Here is a 24,257-nt window from a genome sequence, read left to right on the forward strand (position 1 = left end):
TAAGCTGCTTCAGAAACCTCACCTCTGTAAACACGAAGAACTACATGAAAGCCCTCATAAATTAGTGTTACCACAGAGAAAACAGTGAATGGAGCATACTGCTTCCCATCTAACAGTTGTGATCGTTGCCTGAGAGTTAGTGTGTGTGTGTGTGGTCAGGGCTGGACGATATAGTCAAAGGAAAACAGTGATATTTACATTATATTATATTAATAAGCAACAAAGAGACGCTTCTGAGTGATGATGCAAATCACTGAATGATCCATCATGAAGCTCAACCACCAAATAAAAACACATTAAACAATTAGGAAACTCATAGCTGCTCATAAAGCACTTAATATTTAATGTATATATATATATATATGATATAGTGTCCAGCCCTGGAGGTGTGTAGTGATTTTAACAGCAGTGGAGTGTTGCAACAGTGTGAGATCGGTGGTGATGTGTTATTACACTGAAAAACAGTTCTATTCTTGTCTTGTACTAAAATCTTAATGTTCTTAAAGGAATAGTTGTGATGTGATTGCAGCAGTGTCTCATCAACGGATGCTCTGCAGTGAATGGGTGCCGTCAGAATGAGAGTCTGATAAAAACATCCCAATAATCCACAGCACTCCAGTCCATCAGTGAACATCTGGAGAAGACAAAAGATGAAACACATCCAGCATTAAGATGATTTTAACTCAAGTACATAGAGTCTATAATCCATAATAACACTTCCTCCAGTGAAAAAGTGCATCTGCTGTTGTCTCTCACATATTTGTTTAGAGCTGTTTAAACGCTGCTGGATCTGTGCAGACTTCTCTCCTGATTCAGACCAGAACACTTTTTCACTGGAGGAAGTGTTATTATGGATTATAGACTTTATGTGTTTGAGTTAAAAACATCTTAATGCTGGATTTGTTTCATCTTTTGTCTTCTCCAAATGTTCACTGATGGACTGGAGTGCTGTGGATTATTGTGATGTTTTTATCAGACTCTCATTCTGACGGCACCCATTCACTGCAGAGGATCCGTTGATGAGACACTGATGCAATGCTACATTTCTCCAAACCTGATGAAGAAACAAACTCATCCTGATCTCAGATGGTCTGAGGGTGAGCACATTTTTCATTTCTTATGAACTACTACTATTGTTTTAAAACAAAAAAAGTGATTATTTTTCGTATCCCACATCACTTGATTCTTCAGAAAAGTCTCTTTCCTTAAATGTAGCTTTAGATATTTGTAATGAAAAACAACAGAAATATGAAGTAAGTAGATCATTTTCAGCCGTGTGTTGTGAAGGATGTGTGTGTGGACTCTTCACATGCGTCCATCAGGAATCCAAAGCACTTTGTTCTGCTCCTGCTCCACGATGGTCATGATCTGAGAGCATATGTGGGACAGACTGCCGGCCTGGACGACGCCTGCAACAGAACAGCACACACACACACATCACTCACCAGCACGCTTTTGTGTGTGTGATCGTGTAATGTGCATGTCTCAGACCTGTGAAGTACTTGCTGTAGTCTTGTTCGATCCTCTGCGCAGACTCAAATTGCTCTTTGGAATGTTTTTGGGACACTTTGTCTCGCAGATACACGGGGTCTTTCTGCTCCCTGAGTGAATAAAACAGACTCAGTACAGACACAGCTCCTGCGAGTCCAATGCAAAATGGTAAACAGAGTAACTGACTAATTGAGCTCAGAGTCATTAGACTGATTCATAATAAAGAATCGTTCAAGAATGACGGCCTGCAAGGACAATACAATATAAAGATGCAAAGTCATTGAATGTAACGAGAGAGAGAGAGAGAGAAAGACACTAAATGAGTGTTTATGAGAACATCCAGAGGCAGACGTCACTTACTTGATCTGCTTGGCGTTTCTGTATCGTATGAATATGACGATGGGGTAAATGTTGACCACGTGTAGGCGCTCGATGGCGTGAGGAGCGATGTCCAGCAGACAATGACAGTCCTGAGAGAGAGAGAGAGAGAGAGAGAGAGAGAGAGAGAGAGAGAGAGAGAGAGAGAGAGAGAGAGAGAGAGAGAGAGAGAGAGAGAGAGAGAGAGAGAGAGAGAGAGAGAGAGAGAGAGAGAGACAGAGAGAGAGAGACAGAGAGAGAGAGACAGAGAGAGAGAGACAGAGAATGACCTCAGCACAAACTCTGGAGTGATATGCAAATAAATGTGAACCTTTTGAAAGTAAATGCGAATTAATGTGAATCTTTATAATAGATACAACAATCATCATTTACTTATGTTTTTTTTGATGATTTGAATGATTAAGATTCATTAGAATTGACAAATTAGTTTAATGACAATTTCCTTTTGTTAGTTGTTTTACAGAAAAAGTATCTTTTAAATGAATATTACGCTTGCCAGATGCATACAAGTGTCATCAAATCATGTACAGGATTCTTTTCACCACAAAAAAAATAAAAAATAATAATTATATTGTATATATATATATAAATAACAAAAAATAGTGCTATCAATCAATTAATCGCGGTTGATTGCATCTAGTGGTCGACTGATATATCTCAGAAGAGTCTGGTGTCTCTCGCACCTTCTCTGTGATTTCCTTGATGGATGCCACCGTCGTCACATCGAAGTGGCCGCTCCTGCGTTTGTAATCGATGAAGAGACAGTCTTTGACGCCTCGCTCGATGGCCTGCTGGGTCGCCTTCATCCCCTCTGAACAACACAAAGTGAGAAATCATTTGACATCATCATATTATTATTATCCCGCAGTCAAAACTGAAAACCCAGTCATGGTCAAGTTGTTACGAATGCTCAAGTCTCAGTCACTCTCACCAGGTAAACAGCGGCAGTATTTCCCAGGAGCCTCTCTGAGCAGCATGTCTTTGATTGGCTCGATGAGGGGCCCCAGTATCAGCACCGGCCTGCGATTGATCGATTCCACTTTTAGCACGCGCTGATACGCCGGACTCAGACAGTCTGAAGAAACCGAGAGTAAATGAGACGCTGAGGATAAGCGTGAAGCCTCACTCACTACTCGTGTTGTTTCTCACCGTCCATGTAGGGCACGGAGTCTGTGCTGAGGGCGTCTGCGGCCGGAGCGTCACGGCCGTCTTTGGAGCCGCTGCGCTTGTGTTTGAGTTTACGGCGGAAAAAGGATCGGCGCGCCGCGGCCGAAAGCGTTTTACCAGAGCCGCTGTCGTCCTTACTGTCTGTGACACTGTACCGCTGCTGGGAGTCTTGATCCATCCTAGACACACACACAAACACACGCACACAAAAACCCACACACAAACACATACACAACCGCACACATGCACACACAAACCCACAAGCACACGCACAAACGCACACACATAAACGCATGCACAAACGCACACACACACACACACACACACACACACACAAGCAAAAACGCACACACAAATGCACAAGCGCACGCACAAGCGCACACATGCACAAACACACAAATGCATGCACAAACAAACACAAGCACAAACGCACACACAAATGCACAAACGCACATGCGCACGCACAAGCGCACACATGCACAAACGCACACAAACGCATAAACGCACAAGCACACACAAACAAAAATGCATGCACAAACGCACACACGCACAAACAAACACAAGCACAAACGCACGCACAAACAAAAACGCATGCACAAACAAACACAAGCACAAATGCACGCACAAGCACACACACAACGGCGCACAAGCACACGCACAAACACACACACACGCACACACAAGTACAAATGAACGCACGCACAAACACACGCCCAAACACATGCACAAACGCACAAGCGCACACACACAACAGCACACACAAATGCACACACACGCGCACATACACACACAAGCACAAACGCACGCACAAACGCATGCACAAACGCAGACACACAAACAAACACAAGCACAAATGCACACACAAACAAACACAAACGCATGCACAAACACAAATGCATGCACAAACACGCACAAACACAAACGCATGCACAAACAGACACAAACAAACGCATGCACAAACGCACACACGCACAAACAAACGCACGCACAAATAAACAAACGCATGCACACAAACACATGCACAAACACAAACGCATGCACAAACACAAACACACACGCATATACAAACGCACACGCGCACAAACAAACAAAAACACACACAAACAAACACATACAAAAACACAAATAATAGCTCATAAGATACATGCATGCTAATAGTGCTGTCACGATACTGAGATTTCTGACAAATATAATACCTAAATAATTCTGCCACAACAACAAGGGCATAAAACTTTAGATTTTTACCTCTGACAGTTAACTTTAGGGCTGAACAATTTGGTTAAACATTCTGTGCTTATATATCAACATGAGTAATGATAATTATTATGATTACTGTTATTATTGCTAAGAAATCTAATTAGAAAAGCAATAAACAATCATTTATTTTTAAGGAAAACTACAGGGTGACCTGTTAACGTGCAAGTTATTAAAATCGGTTTTATTATTTAATACTATATCATCATGATAAAATCTGAGTAATTTCTAAATGTTTGTCGGGAGGTACGCAAAAATATTAAGCAAAAAAATTACTATTGTAATAACACCATTTCATATAAAATAAAAATAGAACAATATAAGAATAAATATAAGATAATTAAGAATAAATATATTTCGATTATTATTATCATTTGATTTAATGAAAAACTGTGGAGGACACATACAACTATAAAATTATATTATAAATTTTAATATATTAAGATAAAAATGTCGAAGCACGCACTTATTTTTTGTCATTAGGTATGCAAAATCAATCCATGCCTCTAATATAAAAAACACGAGCCTCTTATGAATCCACTACGAAAAAAAAAAAAAATACTATACTCTGGAGAAAAACGAAAGGATTGCATGTTTACTTCACATTTCTTTACAGTCTATTTTTCACTTAAACATGGTGGTGTAAGCATAACTGAACACTATAAATCACATAATGCATGTTTAATTCACACTGGAAGCAGTTTCAGATATATCAGTATAGATATGCATCAAAAAGCATACATGTGCATCATATTTTAAACTTCTTCAGAAGAATGATTTCTTCAGCACCAGTGATGATCACATGAACAGCACATTCAGACGTACATGCTCTTGCTGGGCACATGTCCGCGCACCAGCTTCTGTGCATTCTCGTCCAGTTGCCATGCCAACCAGTAGCCCAAATTCCCCCCCGGCAGCGTGTCGTCCACATAGAGAATATCATCCTTCTTGAAGCTCAACTCCTGCTCCAGATCACCAACATGGTCAAACAACGCCCTGAAACACACACAGATCAAGAGTGAGAATATGAAACGCATCATGCAGACAAATGAGCAGGCCATGATTATATATACACACACACTTTATTTTATTACAGATAGATGTCACATCTCATTTAGCTTAATTTTAAGTACTAAAAGAACATTTTTTTATGTAGTTTATATATCATAAACCCAAATAACTGTGATATTCGGTCTGTATTTAACTACATAAACAAATATGGTACATTTAAACAAAAAAATAAATAACGGTGAACAGTTATCCAGCAGTAAAACACATAAAAACATCACGTGTGGATCTCACAAGATTAAAGAGGTCCGTGAATGTATAAAATGAAAGTTAATTAAAATATCAAATTATTTAATGTATCGCTCAGGATAAACATAATTAGCCCAGACAGGTTCTTTAGGAATATGAAGCAAATAAATATACACGCAAATAAACTTTCTATAAAGAAATAATGATTGTACACTTTAGTGTTATTATACTCAAATATTAAACCAGAAAATGCAGCAAGCGGCCAATCAGATAATAATAAAAGATGACCGATTCTGATAAACAGACAGGTTCAGTCTGTACCTGATGTAAAAACCATCTCCGAGTGCGTCTTTGACCCTCCTGAAGTGTTCGGGTCGGTACTGGACTCTGAGCGTGACGTTCTCCGAGGGCTTCAGCATCTCTAGATACACCTCCTCAGCAGTCTTATTCTTTAAACTCACCGAGTTACACTGCGAACAGGAAGTGACATCACTACAACATCCAGCACGCTGTCAAACAGGGTGACGTGAGGCTGGTTGTTATACCTCCAGGATCAGGTCTCCAGGCTGCAGGCCGCCGGCTCCTCCAGCAGGACTGTGCTCTTCCAGAGCCTCCACGAAAACACCCGTCAGGTTTCCTCCACAGATCTTCATCCCCAGATCCACCGGAGTCTTCCTCAGCACCACCAGCCTCAGCTCCGCCTGCTTCCTGCCCTCGCTCCGATCCCTGGCCAATCACAGAGCAGAGAACACAGTTAGACCAATCAGAGCAGTGGGCGTGTTCAGGATAAAACATTGATGACAGTGAGAGAAAAATGACAAAGAAAAAACGTTTTCACAAACAAATCTTTTTGAGATTCATCGGAAACATATGTAATAAAATTTATTTTCAATCTATGAAATCACACATATGCAAAAATAAAAAATAAAAACCCTGGAAATTGATTTTTTTTTTATTCATATTTTGCATCAGTTTTTTTTTTTATATATATAATTTCTGTTGTAATAATTTGAGTTTAAGTTTAAGTATTTTTGTTGCGTGTTCTGGTCATTTTTAGTAGTTTCTGTTTTTTTATTTCTACATAGTTTTATTAATTTTGATTATTAATATTTTTGTTATTTTTGTATATCAAATTCTACTCAATTAAAATGAGAAATGTTGCCTTGGTAAATAGCTGAAATAATAATTAAAAAGATTTATTTAATTTAACTGGGTTTTTTGTTGTGAAGCCAAACTTGAGACCTTTAAAATAAATAAAATGAGGAATAAAAGTACCTTTTACTTACACCACAAAAAAAATAAAAATGTTTATCCTCAGTATTTTTGTCTCATCTTCCAGTGTAAATGTTTTAAGACTCAATCATACATCGAAGAATTCTTGTTTTATGAATGACGATAATAAAATTATCAAAATAAAGCGAGTTTATGATTCAAACAAGAACAAATATCAGTCAATGGGCTAAGAAAAATCTAATTAATTCAAAGGAGAAACAAGTTTTAATTTCCCCTTGACAAATATTGGTTATTATTTAAGGCATAAACTCAATCAGGTTTTTTTTTTTTGCAAAATTAAGTAAGACTTTTTAAAACCATCAGAAACACTGGAATCAAGCAGAAATGTATAAATATGAAGTAATCCAGGCATATTCTTAGTGAACGAAAGCCAGAGTGTTTGTCACCTGAGAGGGCTGGATGTGGGCGTGGCCTGTTTAGAGGGCGGAGTCATGGTGCCCTCGTCCTGTTCGCTGAGTGTGTCGATGTTTGAGTGTGTGTCGGGCGTCGAGTGAGAGCTTACAGACGACTCCATCCGGGAGCTGACACAAATAAACACTTCAGGACACACATACAGTGCTTCTAAAGCATGACAGAGTCACATGTGCTGTGCTTGTACCTCGAGCGCGAGGGATTGCCCAGCTGGTGCATGTGTGGGTTGTACTGTGCCAGTATGGTGATGGTGTCACACTGCTGCCCAATGATGAGTCTGGCCTGCTGCTCGGTGGCGTTCCTGAGATTGATGCCATTAAACTGCGGAGGGACAGAGAGAGAGATTCACACCTGCTCAATGTTAACGATAAGCTCGAGTGTCTTCTGACGCACCTCCAGAAGCTGATCTCCAAACTCCAGGTGATGCTGCTGAGCGATGCTGCCTCCCGTTACCTTGGAAACAAAGATGCCGCCATTCTCCCCACCCACTATAGAGATGCCCAGAGGCTCCGCCCCTTTAGGGATAGTGACACAGCGAGGCTCCTCGATGTACGGCCTAAAACACAAACACACACAATATGAGAAACAAAACAGAACCAAGGATGTACTGCCATTTTCAGTTATTTATAGAATAACAGATTGTTGTTCATCTGTTGTATTAAAATATTTCAGGTTAAGGCTTTATTAATATTATCTGTGACATTCTGACAGACAGCAAAGAAAGTCATTGTTACCCATCGCTCAGTTTGTAAGAAGTCATATACTTAAAGTTCTACCAGTTTCAGTTGAATATTTCCATTAGCACTTACCATTTTTATCCTCTTAACAGATGTTTTTAATCACTTTGAACTTGACTAATCATATTATTTATTAATTAAACACACACAGACATATATATTAGTTCTTTCAGCTGATTAAAAAAGTAACTATTAAATCAAAACTTTCTGTGATGAATCATGATTAATCACACCTTGCATTAAAATATATATATATATATATAATAATAATTATAAATAATATTATACGTGTGTGTGTGTGATTACAAATAGATATAAAATATAGGAGATGTAAAAACAATGTAAAAATAAAAATTAAAGCTAATAATATACATTGTGCAAAAAGTAGGGCTGCACAATTAATCGAATTTCTAATCACGAATAGTTATGGATGCCACAATTATGTAATCGTTCAATGTGGCAATTAATCGTACAAGTCCACTTCTGTTATTATTTGTGCTTAAGATGTTTTTTTTTTCTTTCTATGTTATCTTAAGTGTTTTCCCATTGTTTTAGTTTTAGTGTAACATTATAATACCCTTCATATTTTTACTTTTTTATAATTTAAAGAAGAAACCAATCCGATGTATAGTTGAGGCTGAATACTGTTGAAAAACAACGTTTCAGTTTGTGTGTTCTCAGCTTGTTTATTTTCAAATAAAAATACGGCATGTAGCTGCATCAAACAATGGTATCAACATCATTAGGTGTAAATTGTGATAATCGTAATTAATAACCACAAATACAATTTCAAGGGAATCACTGACAATTATGATTTTTGTCATAATCGTGCAGTCCTAGCAAAAAGGTTAAAATATAAACATTACATTAAAACTATCCCAAGCAGCTTTTTTTTTTTGTTTTGGTAATAAAGATAAAATCAAATTAAAAAAAAACGATAAAAACAAAAGCATAGACTAAATGTAAACCTGTACCACATTACAATAATCCCTATTTAGTTACTATTTATGCGCTCATAAAACACAATTACTTATTTTACATGTAGCATTTTAATATCTCTTCTAAGAACTTTGTTTTTAATTTTCCTGTACAGTAGAGGACGCAGCTCAAATTAATTGCATGAAAAATACGATGCAGGAGAAGAAAGTTCGAGCAATACGTTTTTGTTTTTTAACACAAATGTGTCATTTTCACTTATAAGTAAAACTGAATTGTATCAAAGGTCAGTAGCAAACTCATTGGTTAAAAAAGGGATTAAATCCCGATTTCTATCACCATGGCAACACGAGAACTTTCAGTCAATAAATGGAAACAAAGTAACTGGAGTTAGTTATTTGAAAAAGTAACTCAGATATTACCTTCTAAATTAAAAAGAAATGTGTTACTTTATTAGTTACTTAAAAAAAACGAACTGTATATCAAAACTTTAAATAACAGCATGTCACAGATGCTTTCTAAATATAAATTCAATTTATTCAGAATAAAGGAATACTTGATTATTTTCATTATTATTGATGATTATACACACATTTGTTGCAGCACTAAGAAAATAACAGCTGGTCACAACAGCGTGCACTTAAGGGAAAGTGACATAACAACAGAAGGGGGCTGCAATCAGATTAAAGAAAATCCTTTAAACAGGAAAAAGAGTTTGTTTTTTTGCTCTCATTGCACAGTGAACAAACCTCAGGGTCCGTAAAGAGGCAAACCACGATCTCTGAGCTTGAGAAAGCTTCAGGTAAGACCTGTTACGCAACGAGCATCTGGAGCAGGAAGGAGAACAGAGAGAGAAATGGAGCAGAAGAGCTGACAGACAAGAACTGCAGAAGCTCAGAAGCAGATCTGAGCTTAAAAACTACGAGGAGGAAGAGGCCTACTGAATGAAAGATGAAGACTAATGCATATTTAATAACCCTTATGTTATTACAAACGGTTTAGAACGTCAAACTCAAAACATGCCGTATTTGATTTCAGAGCTTCAGTAAATGGTTATGAATTTTCTTGTTAGTTTCTTTCTCTTCTCTGTGTTGTATGGAAAAATATTAGCACTGGTTTGGATCAATATGAGGGTGAATATAAGAGGGTTAAATTTTGATATTTCTATTTCTACCTGTCCCTCCTCCTGTCTATTGGCACAGGACTGACTGACAGCCTGGTCTGGGCGGAGACGGAGCCCTGTGATTGGCTGCTGGTGAAGGAGGCGGCGTCCAGAGGAGAGAGGGGCGGAGTTACCAGACCGGGGCTGCTGCAGTCCGAGTGAGACAGAGATCCTGAAACACACGTGTACAATTATTAGTCCATCCTTCACTCATGCAACCACACAGGAAGTAAATCAGAGAGATCAGCACCTCTATCAGAGCTGTGAGAGGATCGAGCGTAACGAGGGGTGGAGGGAATCTTAATGCGCTGCTCGCGGTACTGAAACAAACCTACGGACACAAACACAAAATCAGTATCAATCACATGCTTCAGATTCATCCACGATTACATGATTTAGATCAACAATTAAGATCGGTCACGACTGTGTGTGTGTGTGTGCACTTGGGTGGGTTAAATGCAGAGCACAGATTCAGAGTATGGGACGTGTCCTACATTTTAGATCGTGTTTGTCCCCCACACACTTTTGATTAATCAATAAAGATCAACAGTTACGATTAAAGTTTTGCCAATCACTTACAACAGATTTTAAATTAAAAACACGGATGCAAACCCACTCATGGGGCATGTTTATAATAATAATAAAAGGAATAGATAATAATTAAACCAATTAATGAACATATATTACCAGTAATGCATGGTAAAATAATAAAAACAGTGTTTTAATAATATTACTAATTTATTTTTGAATTTTTATAATTTGATAAAATTTGATAATTATTATTATTTACTAAACAACATTATTATTTGCTTAAATTATTATTAAATCAATAAAGAAACTATTATTATAGTATTACTATAGCACTGTAAAATATAAACAATATAATAATAATAATAATAATAAAAATAATAATCATTTTTATTGTACCAAACAAAATGTATAGCAGTTGCCTTCTGCTTTTTTTCTTAGCTTTCAAAAATGAAACCATAGAGATTCTATTGTGGTGGAAAAATGCAGGGACTCCTTAAAGTTTCTCAAGTGCTGATAAGCGGCAATTAGTGCACGTTATGCTCACTATAGAACATCATCAAATAAGAGTGAGTGCAGCGTGACACACTGCTGGTGTGTGTGTGTGTGTGTGTGTGTGTACAGACCCTGTCTGGCGCTGGAGGGCAGGGAGTTGGTGTTGTGCTGAACCGAACCACGAGAGCCTTCGAAGAGCTCAGCGGAGCGCTTGTGGTTGAGATCCACACTCCATCGGCCCTGATGCTGCGGACTGAAGAGAGCAGACAGAGTCAAAACTGACGCGATGCATCAATGTGTGTGTGTGTGTGTGTGTGTGTGTGTGTACCTGACTTGAGTGTATGTGTGTGTTGGAACTGAAGAGTTGGTGGTTTTGACGCAGTGACTCCAGGCCGTGTACACTTGGTTCCTCATCACTGCGGTCACAGCTGGGTATGGAGACAGCGTTCTGGAAGTGGTGTCTAGACACACACAAATAGACCAATAAAAGATTGACATCACACAAAGAAAGAATCATTTTAACATGCAGAAGCATCGGGCAAACAGCTTTTTTAATGCTTTGCATTTCAAAAATATATTGTTTTAACCTGTTTTAAAAAGTCATACAGAGGAAATCAATAGATTTCACTGAATAGAAAACAACATGAACATCTGCTTTTGTGTTAGGGATGCACCGAATGTTTTCGGGAACTGAGATTATTCGGCCGAAAATAGAAAAAAATAAAAGCTCGTCCTGGGGGTTTCCACCAAAATAATATTTTTGTTATAATTTTACTGTAAAATAACAAGACAATAATAATAATTACAACAGCTTTATTAATACATTTATTATAACATTCACACACAGTGTTCAAATCTGTAAAAGATTTGTATCTGTGGGATCTAAAATATTTTAAAAGAATTATCTTCTGCTCCACAAGGCTGTATTTATTTGTACAGTAAAAGAAATACATGCCTGATTAGAGAAGGGGGGTCTCAAATTACCAAAAAAAAAAATACATAAGTATAATGTCTGCTAGAATGTTTAGTGTTAAGTAAAAAAAAATTTATTGTTGTTTTGTAATTGATTTTTTTCTTTGAAAAGCAAGACAAAACAGTACAGTAAAAACAAAATGTGGGTATTTTGCATTAATGCAATGGTGAAGATACATGAGGGGGAAAAACACAAAAGTGACATTCGTCCTTCGGCCCAATGTTTGATTTTGTTGGCTTTCAGCCAAGAATTTTCACTTCGGTGCATCCCTATATTCTGTGTTCTACATTTCCATTTTTGACTCTATTCTTTAAACTAACATAGCGGTGTCAAACTCACGTGCTTGTAGAGGTGAGAAGCTGTGACGGTTTGATCGGAAAGGAGAAAACCGAACCAGAGGTTCAGGAGACTGTTCATCATGAGAGAAGCTCTGAAAAACAGATTAAATGTTATAAACCCGGTTTACTACCTGCTTCTGAATTAAAGGTAAAGACATTATGATATATTATGTAAATTTTAAATGTTAATTTATTAATAACAACTAATGATTTAAATAACTGAAACAAGGAATAATTTGAATACTAATAAAATAAATATTTGGAATTAAGAAAAAAAAATTATATATATATATATATTTTAGTTATTTCATTATTGATATAATATATTCAATTCACTGATAAATATAAATATATTTATTGCTTTCCCATTTGCTCAAATAGCAAATAAAATAAATTGTATCTAATAATATTTCTACTAATCCTAACAATTACTATTATAATGCATAGTTTTATTATTTTATTGTTGTCGTTATTGATATTTATGATTTGCATAATAATCAGAATAGTAATAAAATAAAAAGTGACTAATAATAATAATAATAATTATTACTATTATTCTCACATTTTATTCAAGCCGATATTTTAATGATTATTTCGATTCAGATCAATAAGGAAATGTTGTACTGCAAAAAATCATAATACAAGTTATTTTTAATCCAATAATAAATACAATTTAATTTGACAGAACATTAATAAAACTACAATCTGTCGTTTATTTGATTCTTTGTCTACTAGCTGTGGATCACAAGGCTTCAGGTGTGTTTGTTCGATACGGAGACAGCAGGAGGAAACAAGTCTGATAACCCTCAGCGTTACAGGTGTGTAGTACCTGTGGAAAGGGCATCTTAAGGGGCGTGAGGATGCGGCGCTGAGCGGGTGCAGAGTTCGGTCTCCTCACCTCCAGTTCATCTGAACCCTGTCCGGACACTTCCTCCGCAAACGACCCTCCAGCGCCGCCAGAGCTCTGTCTCTGAAGCACGTTCCCGTTGCGGTCTCGGCTTTCAAAACCAGGATTGTCTGTGGGCGTGGCCTGGATGGGCGTGGCCGGGGGCGAGCCGGTGGTGATGGTGGAATCGGAGGCGGAGCTTCCCTGCGGCTTGTGTTTGAACTTAAAGGAGTCGCTGCGTTTGGGCGGGTCGGGGGGGATCTGCGGCGCCGTCTCCGTCCAGGAGCTCTGCGGGGAATGTTTGGGCATCTGGGACACACTGAGGTAGTCTAGCTTGGAGGGCGTCTCCGGACGCTTGAACATGTCTGCGTCGAATATCGACTTCCGCTTCTTTGGGGTCTTAAAAATAGAGAGCGGTGGGACACTTTCGGTTGGTGACATTGCAACTGCTATCATTTTGGGCCACGTGCCGCCACTTTGCTTCTGCGGGATGCACCGTCTCTCCTGATTCATCTCCAATGTGATGCAGTCTCCGGGGGAAACGGGGTGAAAGGTGAGGGGTCGTTTGGAGGTGGGATGCGGGCAGATCTCATGATACGGCTCTGAGCGATACAGCGTCCCGCGCTGACCGCGCTCGCTCTCCACGTCACGCATGGGGCTGTACATGTCTTTAAGGGTGGGCTGTTTCCTGCAGGTGCGCAGCTGATCCGATGACTTCCCATAAGAGCTTCGTTCGCTCTCAGCGATGCTCAGACTCTGTGGGAAAAACTGGGAGAGCATAACAGAGTAAGCTGTGGTGATAGTGGAGCAGATCGTAGTTGATCCGTGATAAGGCTGTGGCGATAAATCAATGCAGAACCATAGCTTAGATTTTAACAGCAGATGACGCAGTAATCTTTTATTTGCAACACTGTTCTTTGTAATTTGCATATTTATTCTTAATTTTACTGGCTGTTCACTTGTCTCTAATAATGTTTTAATATTCTTAGGCTAAGAGTGTTTGCTGTGGTATAGGGGAAGTAGTACTTATGGAAAGCAAAGTTACTTTTTTTTTTTGCTGATCCGTGGCTCGAAAACCATAATATGATCCCAACCATGTGATTTGGGATGCGTTGAACCACTAGTAAGCTGATTGAATCCCTCTCATAAAAAAGGAAATAGAAAATCAATAATATTTCACCTTCAGGAGGGAAAGAGAAACCGAGTCTCTGTAGCTCCGCAGCAGATTCTCACATTCGCTCACAGATTTGTTATCCAGCGAAATGCCGTTTATCTGTCAGGGAACATTAAACAGTCTTTAAATGATCACAATGGTATGTTTTAAATACAGCATGACATTCATTCACAATTCTGCATTGCCTGCATTTATTCTAATCAGCCAATATATATGCAAATCAACCTCTGCTCTATCGACCAGTCAGAGCTTCCCATTGTAGGAGTACCGCCCACTTTTTCAGCAATTTTTCTCGTATCTGTTCTCCATAGACATTTCAAAACTTTAAGCTGTAAACCAAACATTTAGCTCTGATATGAACATTACAAACTATGATATGAACGAAAAAAGTATATGAAATATAGAAAAGGCAGAGAGCTTTGTACTTCAATTGTTTCTGTATATAAAATGATTGTGTACTTAAATTCTTCAATGATATAACATCCCATGAAGCACCGCCATGATTAAAAATGGCAAACAAAGCAGGCATGTGATCAAAATGACAAAAAACATGCTTTAACTCATAATAATAATAATAACAATAATATTATTATAAGGGAAACTAATATTAAAAATAAAATATTAGCTACAATCATCATATAATTATTCAAAGTATTATATTTAAATTATAAAATATTATAATATAATAGAAAAATAATAATGATTATTATTTATTCAAAAATAATATAATTTATTATTTAAATTAAATAAATCATATCAATAAAAAGTATATTACTATTGCAAGGCTGTTGTTTTTTTAAAATAAAGATTTATTTTTATTGAACAATAGTAAAATTAAAATCCTACTACGCATTTATGTCTGTCTTAATTTTTTAACTTTCAAAATGTTAAAGCATAGAGCCTTTATTTTGGCAGAAAACGGCTGGGAGATATTGAAGCTTTATTTAGGAACAGATTTATAAATAATTCTCATTTCAAATTTGGGAAAATGGTTGGAAAAATCAAATACGCTTGTTAAAATAAACTGAAAATAAAAACGCAGCAGTTCTTTTCTCAGATTTATGCAATTCAAGTAGGTCATGCTTTAGCTAAAAAATGCAAGTTTAGACAAAAGTAATTTTCCTCAAGCATTTTGACAGTGTAAGGATTAAATCAATTACATCACTTTCTGCCAATCAGAGATTCCTGGAGAATTGGTGCTGATGAAAAGAAAAGTACATCACATTGAGTCGACTCACATTTAGAAGCCGATCGCCGGGACACATCGATCCATCTCTGGCCGCTGGACTGTCTGGAGAAACAGACGACACAAACACGCCGCTCTCCAACCCAACACCACAATCTGAAATACAGACAGACAGAGAGAGAGTCTGTAGAGATGAAGAGAGCTGGTCTGCTGAAAGACAAAGACCCTCGATCTGACCTTTATGTCCCGCCAGCGTCAGATGAACAGAAGTGACCATCCGTCCTCCCAGAGACTTCCTCCTGCGCACCACCACATTGATGACTCCGCCCCCGCTGAACACCGCCTTTATGACCTGCTTCCTGTCCTTATTGGCCAGATCCACGTCATTTATCTTCAACAACCAATCATTCACTCTGCCGTAAGAATAATAATAATTAGAACTCAGAACTTCTGCCTAATCGCCAAATTTTGTTTCATGGTGCAGCTCTAGTTAGAATCACATAAGGCGGTTTCACAGGAGTCTGCTTACCTCAACCTGCCCTCCGCAACACTTCCTTTGTCCACCTTGCTCACGAATATCCCATAATCCCCGGGTAGATACGGGTCACTCACTCCTTCAGCGATATCAAAACCCAGAGCGCTCAAATCCACGTCGTCCTGTACGTCAGATCAGAGACGTGAGGTGTTGAACTCATTTGGAGGTTCGTCACAGCTGTGATGACGACTCGATTACGTACCGTACTCCTCTCAAACTCCACCGTCTCCGTCTCCCACTCCAGAGAGTCCGTATCGATGGCAGAGTCGTGGGAATTGTGGGCCATCAGCTGGCGGAAACGGGCCTCCTTCTCCAGCTGCTCTTCCATGCATTCCCTGAGCACACATTTAAGTTGTCATAAAAATAAAGGACCATTTTCAATCTGGTTTCCGACCGCATCACAGCACAAGAGACAGCACTCATTAATAGAATGTATGTTAATGAATGTCAAAAGTTTCAATATTTCAAAATTGAGATTTTTGCATCATCTTAAAGCTGACTTAATAAGGTTTCCTTTGATGTTAGGACAATGCAAGGATAAGACAATCATTGGCCGAGATGCAACAATTTGAAAATCTTGGGTGCAAAAAAAAAAAAAAAAAAAAAAAAAAAAAAAAAATAGAAAATCGCATTTGAAGTTGTCCAAATTAAATTCATAGACATGTACATTACTAATCAAAAAAAAAAAAGTTATATTTACGGTAGGTAATTTACAAAATATCTTCATGGAACATGATCTTTCCTTAATATCCTTATGATTTTGGCATAAAAGGAAAATCTATAATTTTGACCCATACAATGTGTTGTTGTCTATTTCTACAAATATACCTGTGCTACTTATGACTGCTTTCGTGCTCCAGGGTCGCAACCGATATTCACTTAAATTCTGACTCTGACAAACGCAGCACTGAGATCTAATAATACCATTACTGATATTTTGCCACTGTCGATCATAACATACTTCTAGAGAGACTGGAAACTGAGTCAGGCTTTCTGGGATGGTTCATACTTAGAAGGGAGAGGTGAGTACGTGAGTATAGGAGAGCATAAGTCTAGGTGGACGTCCATGACATGCGGAGTCCCACAAGGCTCAGTCCATGCACCGCTCTTGTTTAGCCTGTATATGCTCCCACTAAGTCAAATGTCGCATGTCACTTCACTTCAATTATTTCTTAGTTAACCCTGAGGTCTATGGGTATTTTTGGGGCCTGGAGAAGTTTTGTCATGCCCTGACATTTGTGCTTTTTTCAGTTGCTTATAAACATCTAAATGTCTAAAGTCCAAAAATCACTGTAATCAGCACAAACTGGGCTATAATAATATGTGAGTAGCATGTATGTACATGATTGTGTTTTTGAGAAAAAAAATTGATATGCATGGTTAGTGGAAAACTAAAAATGTTAAATCACTTGAATAAGGCAATAAAACACATACAGAACAATGGTTCCCGGGATTTTTGAGAACTGGAGCTTGTAGCCTAGAATTTTTCTTTCTAAATGATGTGAAAATCATCTTGTTTACTCACTCACAGAAAACAATATATTGATTTAAATGTTCTAAGACACTTTTTGTTGATAAAAGTCATATGCGAGTAGGCGTCAACTATCATGAATATCATTGTGATTTACACCCGAGAAGACAAAGACCTGCATAATGAGCTGCATAATGAGCCGCATAATGAGCCATTCAGTCAGCTGTGTCACTGAGAGGGAGGAGTTACAATGAAAGAATGTTAGGACAAAATAAATCTATATATTTTTATGCTTGTAGTTTATTTAGAATATATTTAATTATCCCACAACATTGTTTAACTGCACTCACAAGTGGATATTAAATTGTTTATAAGGAACAATCAAAGCTGACTTTCAAACTGAATTTTTTGCATCATTACTCCAGTCCCACAATCATTCAGAAATCCTTTTAACAATCTCATTTTCTACAAAACAAAAAACATTTAATATTATTATTATTATTATTAATGTTGAAAAGAGCTGAGAATATTTTTGGGAATAAAATTGAAAGAACAGCATTGTTCGTTACATTTGTTACGGTTACATTTATATTTACATCAAGCTTTTGAATGGTATAGTTATATATATTGTTATTGAAACTTAATGTTTTACTTGATTATACATGTAGACATGTTTACACGTTATGTGTATATATTTATAAGTATATTAATAAATAAAAAGAGACTAACTCATGTTTATGATCTCTGCTGAATAAAGTGCTTCATTTTTTTTTTCTGAGGAAATCCATTTCTCAAATCCTCAACCACATGACATCTTTTTGGGGTGAATTATGTCTTATTCCTCTCATCGCGAAGCAAACCGTAAAATAAAAACTTGAAGAACAGGCTCGCTGCGTTGTCTTCTGTTATGGGCGTATTCAAGCCGCGCGCTTCAGTTTGAATCTGAATAGCGCGTTCAGCACGGGGGCGTGGTCACATTAGAAGATAATGAAGGGAGACGTGAAAAACGGACATCGCGTTGTTTTCATATGGATTACTTTATCACAGAATATCTGTTTTCGGCAGCACTTGTTTAGTTTAAAAGTAGACATGTCAAGCTTTCTATAGATATCTCTCTCATGTCTCTTCGTTGAGTATTCATGGAGTTAGTTCATTTTAATGACGCGTTTGTAAATGAAGATCAGCGCAGACAAAGGCTGCAGACAGCACACCTTGTTTGTTATCTTTATTTTATAAGTGCACAAAGTTTTGTTGTTATTATGTCTGTATACAAAAAAAGTAGATCCTTTACAGATTCGATTGATGTCCTGCTCTTATCTGTACAGTTAAAACTGAAAGTGTAATTTAAGATCTCTTCAGGGTTATCAGGAGAAAGTGACTCATAACGCGTATCCGCGTTAATCAACTCGAAAGGGTTAATGCACTGCAGGAAACTTTCTCAGAGTATTCATGAATAATTAACAGAACATCATCACAATGATTTGCTAGATGCACATACTGTCAAAAGTCCCTGATGTGATCGTGTGTTTTGATATTAGCATGTGTTTCACTGAGACTCACTTGAGCTCCTTCAGTTCTCGCACTGCGTCGTTCTTCTGTTTGCGCAGGTCGTCCATTTTTCTCAGAGCATCGGCGAGATCGCTCACGGCTCGGTCCCTCTCGCGACGCAGGTTATCACACAACGTCCTGAAACACAGACGATTCTGATTATTGTTTCGTAGGGCTCGATAAACACTACTGGGCTTGTTTTTGGGAGCAAAATTAATGCATTTACTTATGCATGATTATTCAATGTGTAAGATAATTCACATGCACCAAATAGAGTTTGCAAAAGAAAAGGAGCTGTATTAAACTGATTTTGATGCACGTCGTTGACTCATGCATCACAGAATGTTGTCATTGCGTTTATTCACCGTATGCTCTCTCTTTCTGCCACGATCTTGTCTCGCTCCTGGAAGGCCCAGTCTCTGCGGCACTTGGCCACTTCTGCCTCCTGCACAGACTCCTGGAGCTCCTCCGAAATAGCCTCGCACTGCTTCCTCAGGACCTCCAGCTCCTTACTGACACGCTCCATGTCTAGCGTTGCACTATCCTGCTTCTGCAAGGAGACAAACGAGACTAAAAAAGACCCCTAACGCACATCCAGTGGTGGTCAAAATGTTAAAATTAAATGGCAAAATGAATGTTTGGAAATGTAATCTGATATTTCCTATAGCAAAAGACTAGCTGCTGGAAATACTAGTGTCCTAATTAATTTGGTGGCCACTGTATATAAGTCATTGTACCTGTCTGGCCTGATAATACTCTCTCAGGAGCTGGTCTCTCTGGATGATGGCCTCTGTTCGCTCTTTACGGGCCACGTCACGCTCTTCTCGCACCATCTCGATGTCCTTACAGGCCTGGCTCAGCTCCTTCTGCGTCTCGGCCTTGTCCTGCACCTCGTGACAGTATTTCTCCAGCAGCTCGTTCTTCTCTCGAATCGCACGGTCACGATCCAACAGAGCCGAGTTCAGCTCCTGCACAATACGCAACAAACATCAAACCACCAATAATTAAAATAATCCTATGACGAAGCTTTTTTTTTTAGAGGTTATTTGGGATTGTTGGTTCACCCCAAACTGATAACCTAAATATAAGCAATAGCGACAGTGATTACTGCCGGAGCAAAAACAATGTGTGACCCCGGACAACAAAACCTGTCATAAGATTTATACATCATGTGAAAGCTGAATAAATCATCTCTCCATTGATGTATACTGTATTTTTCAGACTATAAGTCACACCTGAGTATAAGTCGCATCAGTCAAAAAATATGTCATGAGGGGAAAAAAACATATATAAGTCGCACTGGACTATAAGTCGCATTTATTTAGAACCAAGAACCAAGAGAAAACATTACCGTCTAAAGCCACGAGAGGGCGCTCTATGTCTTCAGTGTAGACTACAGGAGAACTGAGCAGCATAGAGCGCCCTCTCTTGGCTGTAGACGGTAATGTTCTCTCTTGGTTTATGTCAAATTAATTTTGATAAATAAGTCGCACCTGACTATAAGTCGCAGGACCACCCAAACTATGAAAAAAAAGTGCGACTTATAGTCCAGAAAATACGGTAGTTTGTTCGGAGGAAAATATCTGTCTGAGATACAACTATTTGAAAATCTGGAATCTGAGGGAGCAAAAAAATCTAAATATTGAGAAAATCATCTTTAAAGTTGTTCAAATGAAGTTCTTAGCAATGCCTATTACTAATTAAAAATGAAGTTTTGATATATACCACTTATACCACTGAGATAAAATGATTTAATCAAATCAGTTTTACATCATATATCATGTTTAATAAATTAATTGTCTATATTAACACTGAGAATTTTTTTTTTAATTACTTGATGGAATTTTTGAAAAAAAGATAAATACCACAATTTAAATACATGTTTATTTAGTTAATTAAAATAGTTTTTTATATATAATTATTAATTAACTAAAAACGTTTGCTTTCAGTGTTATCAGGCTAACGTTAGCATTTTCTGAGATCTCCTACAGCACCTTTAACTATTAAGATTAATACTGAGATATATTAATTTTGTTATATTTCATTATTTGTTATATTTTATTTAATATTTTATAAAAATACTTAGCAGTATTTAAAGCAGTAACTAAAATATATCTAAATGTATTTTTTATTACAATATTATTTATTAATTTAAATATGTCCTAGTTATTTAGATTAAAACAAATTAAATATTTCAATCTTAAATGTATATAAAAAAAACAAAAATGACAAGCATGGATTTCTAAACAGTTCTGACTGAACACTTTTGTTTGCGAGTCTTTTGAATCTTTTTTTGAATCATTTTTTTGAATCACATGGATCGGAATTGAATCACAATTCAAGGAGAGGATGTTTGAAAATTGCCTGCTCTTCAGAAGATTACAGCAGTACGTAAAATCATTCGTAAATCGCCTCTGGATGTATTTGACCTGTCTGAGAGCCTCCATCTCCTCGCCGGCGACTCTTCTCTCACTTGAAGTGTTCTTGAGTTTGGCTTCAGCCGCATCTAGTCCAGTCTGGAGTTTATCCACCTCTTTGATGACCTGATCTCTCTCGCTCATGATCAGTCTATACTCGTTTAGCACAGAGTCTCTCTCCTCCTTCAGCTTCTCTGCGTCTTTCACGGCCTTCAGCTGCAGCATCTTATAGCGCGTGTTCTCCATCTGCAGCCGATCGGTTTCTCTCTGCAGCTCCTCGTTCTGAGCAGACATCTTATTCAGCTCCTGCTGGAGACTCTCGAACCTGAAAGAGAGCGAAATGTCATCCTAAAGGCCTTTTCGAAATGAACGTGAAAATCCGCCATGCATGTGTAGCACAATGATGCTTTTGAATCGGGCTATTCACACTAGGTGCAATTTATAAATAAAGGTGGTGTTCTATTTCTGGTGCAGAACCAAGATTTATTTATTTTGATTAAATGCTGTATATTGAGCAGTGGACCTTAATGCGAGATTTATATCTGAGGGAGAATGCATTGTTGGTTGGCGCCACCTAGTGTGCAGGCGTGAATTAACATGCAATCAATTAGTTTCACGCTCAGTGTTCATTCAAATTGCTGCGAGAAAATTGGTTTACGCCAAAACTGAACCCAATACTTTCACACAGAACGCAGATTGTATTCGCGTCTCGCACAAGAGAGAAGCATGTTTAGAAAGCCATGTAAAATTAATGCAAGTTCAACTATTAAAAAAATATGGGCCCTTTTCCCCATCCCACTGCATCTCATGTTTTTAAATGAAAAACTACTCGTTGTGATTGTTTTTCGGTCTTTGTATGGAACTATACATACATGATGCGGTTTTGTTTATAATTGTTTAAGAAACTTAATTATATATGGTTTATAATAAAGATGCAATGATTAACTGCGAGCCAGTTGAAAATTTATTCAAATATGTGACGATTCAAATCGTTTGAGATGCTAAACAAATCACGATTCATTTAAGGGTAGGAGTTTATATGAATGCATATCTGAGGGGAACTTAAGGTCTTTACAAAAGATAATCTGGTGTTTTTCTTTTCATGTTGCCTCTGTATAATTCATATTAAAGTTCATAAGTGCAGTGCTGCTTTGTTTACAGCAGAAAACAAGGAAATGCTTTAAGCGCCTCCTGCTGGTAGAGAGTGAATCTGCATCTCGTTCAGATATTTTTTAATGTATAGTTTTACAAAACTGAAGTCAAACCATTCGGTTTTTAAGTTATACAATCTAATTTAGTTTAAAAACTGCTCATATTGCATGTATGCAGCATCTTTGTTTGGACCATGATTAAAATGCAGGGGTGGCCTCTAATTTTGTCATTTAGCAGATGCTTTTATCTAAAGCGACTTACAAACGAAGACAACAGAAGCAATCAAAACGGACAAAAGAGCAATGATATGCAAGTGCTATATTAGTATATTATTATAGTTATATTTAGGGCTGTGACGGTGGCTGATTTTTACCACCGCGGTAGTCATGGACCAACAACCGCCGGTGGCGCGGTGTTTGAAAAAATAAAAGTGTCAAAATTTGCTCGTTAACGAAGGCGATACTTTTTTTCCAGTTTAACGTATTCAAATTATTTTACGTAGGGGCGGGGATGGCCACCCACTCACAACTGCTGCTTCCGTCACTTTTTCTCAAGACAAGAAGTGAATTTATTCAGTCGCAGAATGACTGAACAGGAGACATTTCAGACACGCGCTCCACTTCACTTTATTATCAGGTGCAAGTTAAGCGAGCGCGGACGGTCCTGTGCCCAAAGGCGGCGCGTGCTTCCTTTGTGCGTATCCTTTCATATCAAACTGCGAAAAACTATGTGCAAGCAGTGTCGTGGTCAGTTAATTCATGGAATTACCAAAAAACGTGATTAAAGCTGACTTAAACTGTGCATGCATGTAATATATTTTATATATATTATATACAGGATAAATTTATATGTATGCACGTCTAGAAATCAGCCCAGCACTCTCACTCATCTAACACATCCTATTTAACTCGTCAGTTAGTGTTTATTTGAGCACTTCTGTCAGTGAACACCGCCTGCAAAACACTAAAATAAATAAAGAAATAATTCAGTTAAACAAGAAAGTAGCCTAAATAAGAAAGTTAAATACACCCTAACGGACACGAGCGACGCAGCGCGACAAAATACTCATTATAATCAGTGATGCTACACTGGATGCAGCACAACACGACATGATAAATCCCCGTCCGGTCTGTGATGTAGGCTACTGACACTGAGTTCAAATGTCCTGTATAGACACTAGACAGACTAAACCTGTCGCAACGCGGTTGTGTTGCGTCCGTTTACTTTTCCGCCACCAAGCAAGCTCAATAACTAACTCTTCATCTGAACGCGCTCTCTTTGAAATAGGAATCGTTGCCATATTTCTTGTTACCATCGTTTATTCATCGCTGTCTCGTTCGTATTTGGCCAGTTTGGAGAAAGCCTCACCAAACCTGACCAGCCAGCATTTGCGATCACGAGAACTTGTGCAAACGCTGATGGGTGACATGAATGCAGATGACTCCAGATCGGTGATGCGGTATTTGCT

At 37.8% G+C, this 24,257-nt stretch overlaps 1 protein-coding gene across 2 annotated transcripts in view; it reads right to left on the reverse strand.

The window, feature by feature from the left end:
• Nucleotides 1–1,199: 1,199 nt before the first annotated feature.
• The window catches only part of dlg5b.1 (discs, large homolog 5b (Drosophila), tandem duplicate 1), a 35,546-nt gene continuing 12,488 nt past the window's right edge, over nucleotides 1,200–24,257 (reverse strand). The window contains exons 7-33 of one of the 2 annotated variants that reach the window (XM_059532869.1): nucleotides 21,650–21,962; nucleotides 19,958–20,188; nucleotides 19,586–19,770; nucleotides 19,233–19,358; nucleotides 16,404–16,536; nucleotides 16,196–16,323; nucleotides 15,904–16,079; nucleotides 15,719–15,822; nucleotides 14,487–14,579; nucleotides 13,319–14,074; nucleotides 12,422–12,512; nucleotides 11,438–11,570; nucleotides 11,241–11,362; nucleotides 10,337–10,417; nucleotides 10,099–10,258; nucleotides 7,645–7,807; nucleotides 7,439–7,572; nucleotides 7,227–7,361; nucleotides 6,093–6,273; nucleotides 5,869–6,017; nucleotides 5,116–5,286; nucleotides 3,019–3,215; nucleotides 2,801–2,944; nucleotides 2,553–2,680; nucleotides 1,852–1,961; nucleotides 1,492–1,601; nucleotides 1,200–1,409 (exon numbers count right to left, since the gene is read on the reverse strand). In XM_059532869.1, coding sequence (XP_059388852.1) covers nucleotides 1,306–1,409; nucleotides 1,492–1,601; nucleotides 1,852–1,961; nucleotides 2,553–2,680; nucleotides 2,801–2,944; nucleotides 3,019–3,215; nucleotides 5,116–5,286; nucleotides 5,869–6,017; nucleotides 6,093–6,273; nucleotides 7,227–7,361; nucleotides 7,439–7,572; nucleotides 7,645–7,807; nucleotides 10,099–10,258; nucleotides 10,337–10,417; nucleotides 11,241–11,362; nucleotides 11,438–11,570; nucleotides 12,422–12,512; nucleotides 13,319–14,074; nucleotides 14,487–14,579; nucleotides 15,719–15,822; nucleotides 15,904–16,079; nucleotides 16,196–16,323; nucleotides 16,404–16,536; nucleotides 19,233–19,358; nucleotides 19,586–19,770; nucleotides 19,958–20,188; nucleotides 21,650–21,962 — 4,558 coding nt within the window. In that variant the 3' untranslated portion in view covers nucleotides 1,200–1,305. Of the gene's footprint in view, nucleotides 1,410–1,491; nucleotides 1,602–1,851; nucleotides 1,962–2,552; nucleotides 2,681–2,800; nucleotides 2,945–3,018; nucleotides 3,216–5,115; nucleotides 5,287–5,868; nucleotides 6,018–6,092; nucleotides 6,274–7,226; nucleotides 7,362–7,438; nucleotides 7,573–7,644; nucleotides 7,808–10,098; nucleotides 10,259–10,336; nucleotides 10,418–11,240; nucleotides 11,363–11,437; nucleotides 11,571–12,421; nucleotides 12,513–13,249; nucleotides 14,075–14,486; nucleotides 14,580–15,718; nucleotides 15,823–15,903; nucleotides 16,080–16,195; nucleotides 16,324–16,403; nucleotides 16,537–19,232; nucleotides 19,359–19,585; nucleotides 19,771–19,957; nucleotides 20,189–21,649; nucleotides 21,963–24,257 lie in introns of both variants that reach the window. The other variant, XM_059532868.1, reaches the window with a different exon arrangement.

This window comes from Carassius carassius, chromosome 40 (genome assembly GCF_963082965.1).
Source record: "Carassius carassius chromosome 40, fCarCar2.1, whole genome shotgun sequence".
In the NCBI taxonomy this organism is placed as follows: domain Eukaryota; kingdom Metazoa; phylum Chordata; class Actinopteri; order Cypriniformes; family Cyprinidae; genus Carassius; species Carassius carassius.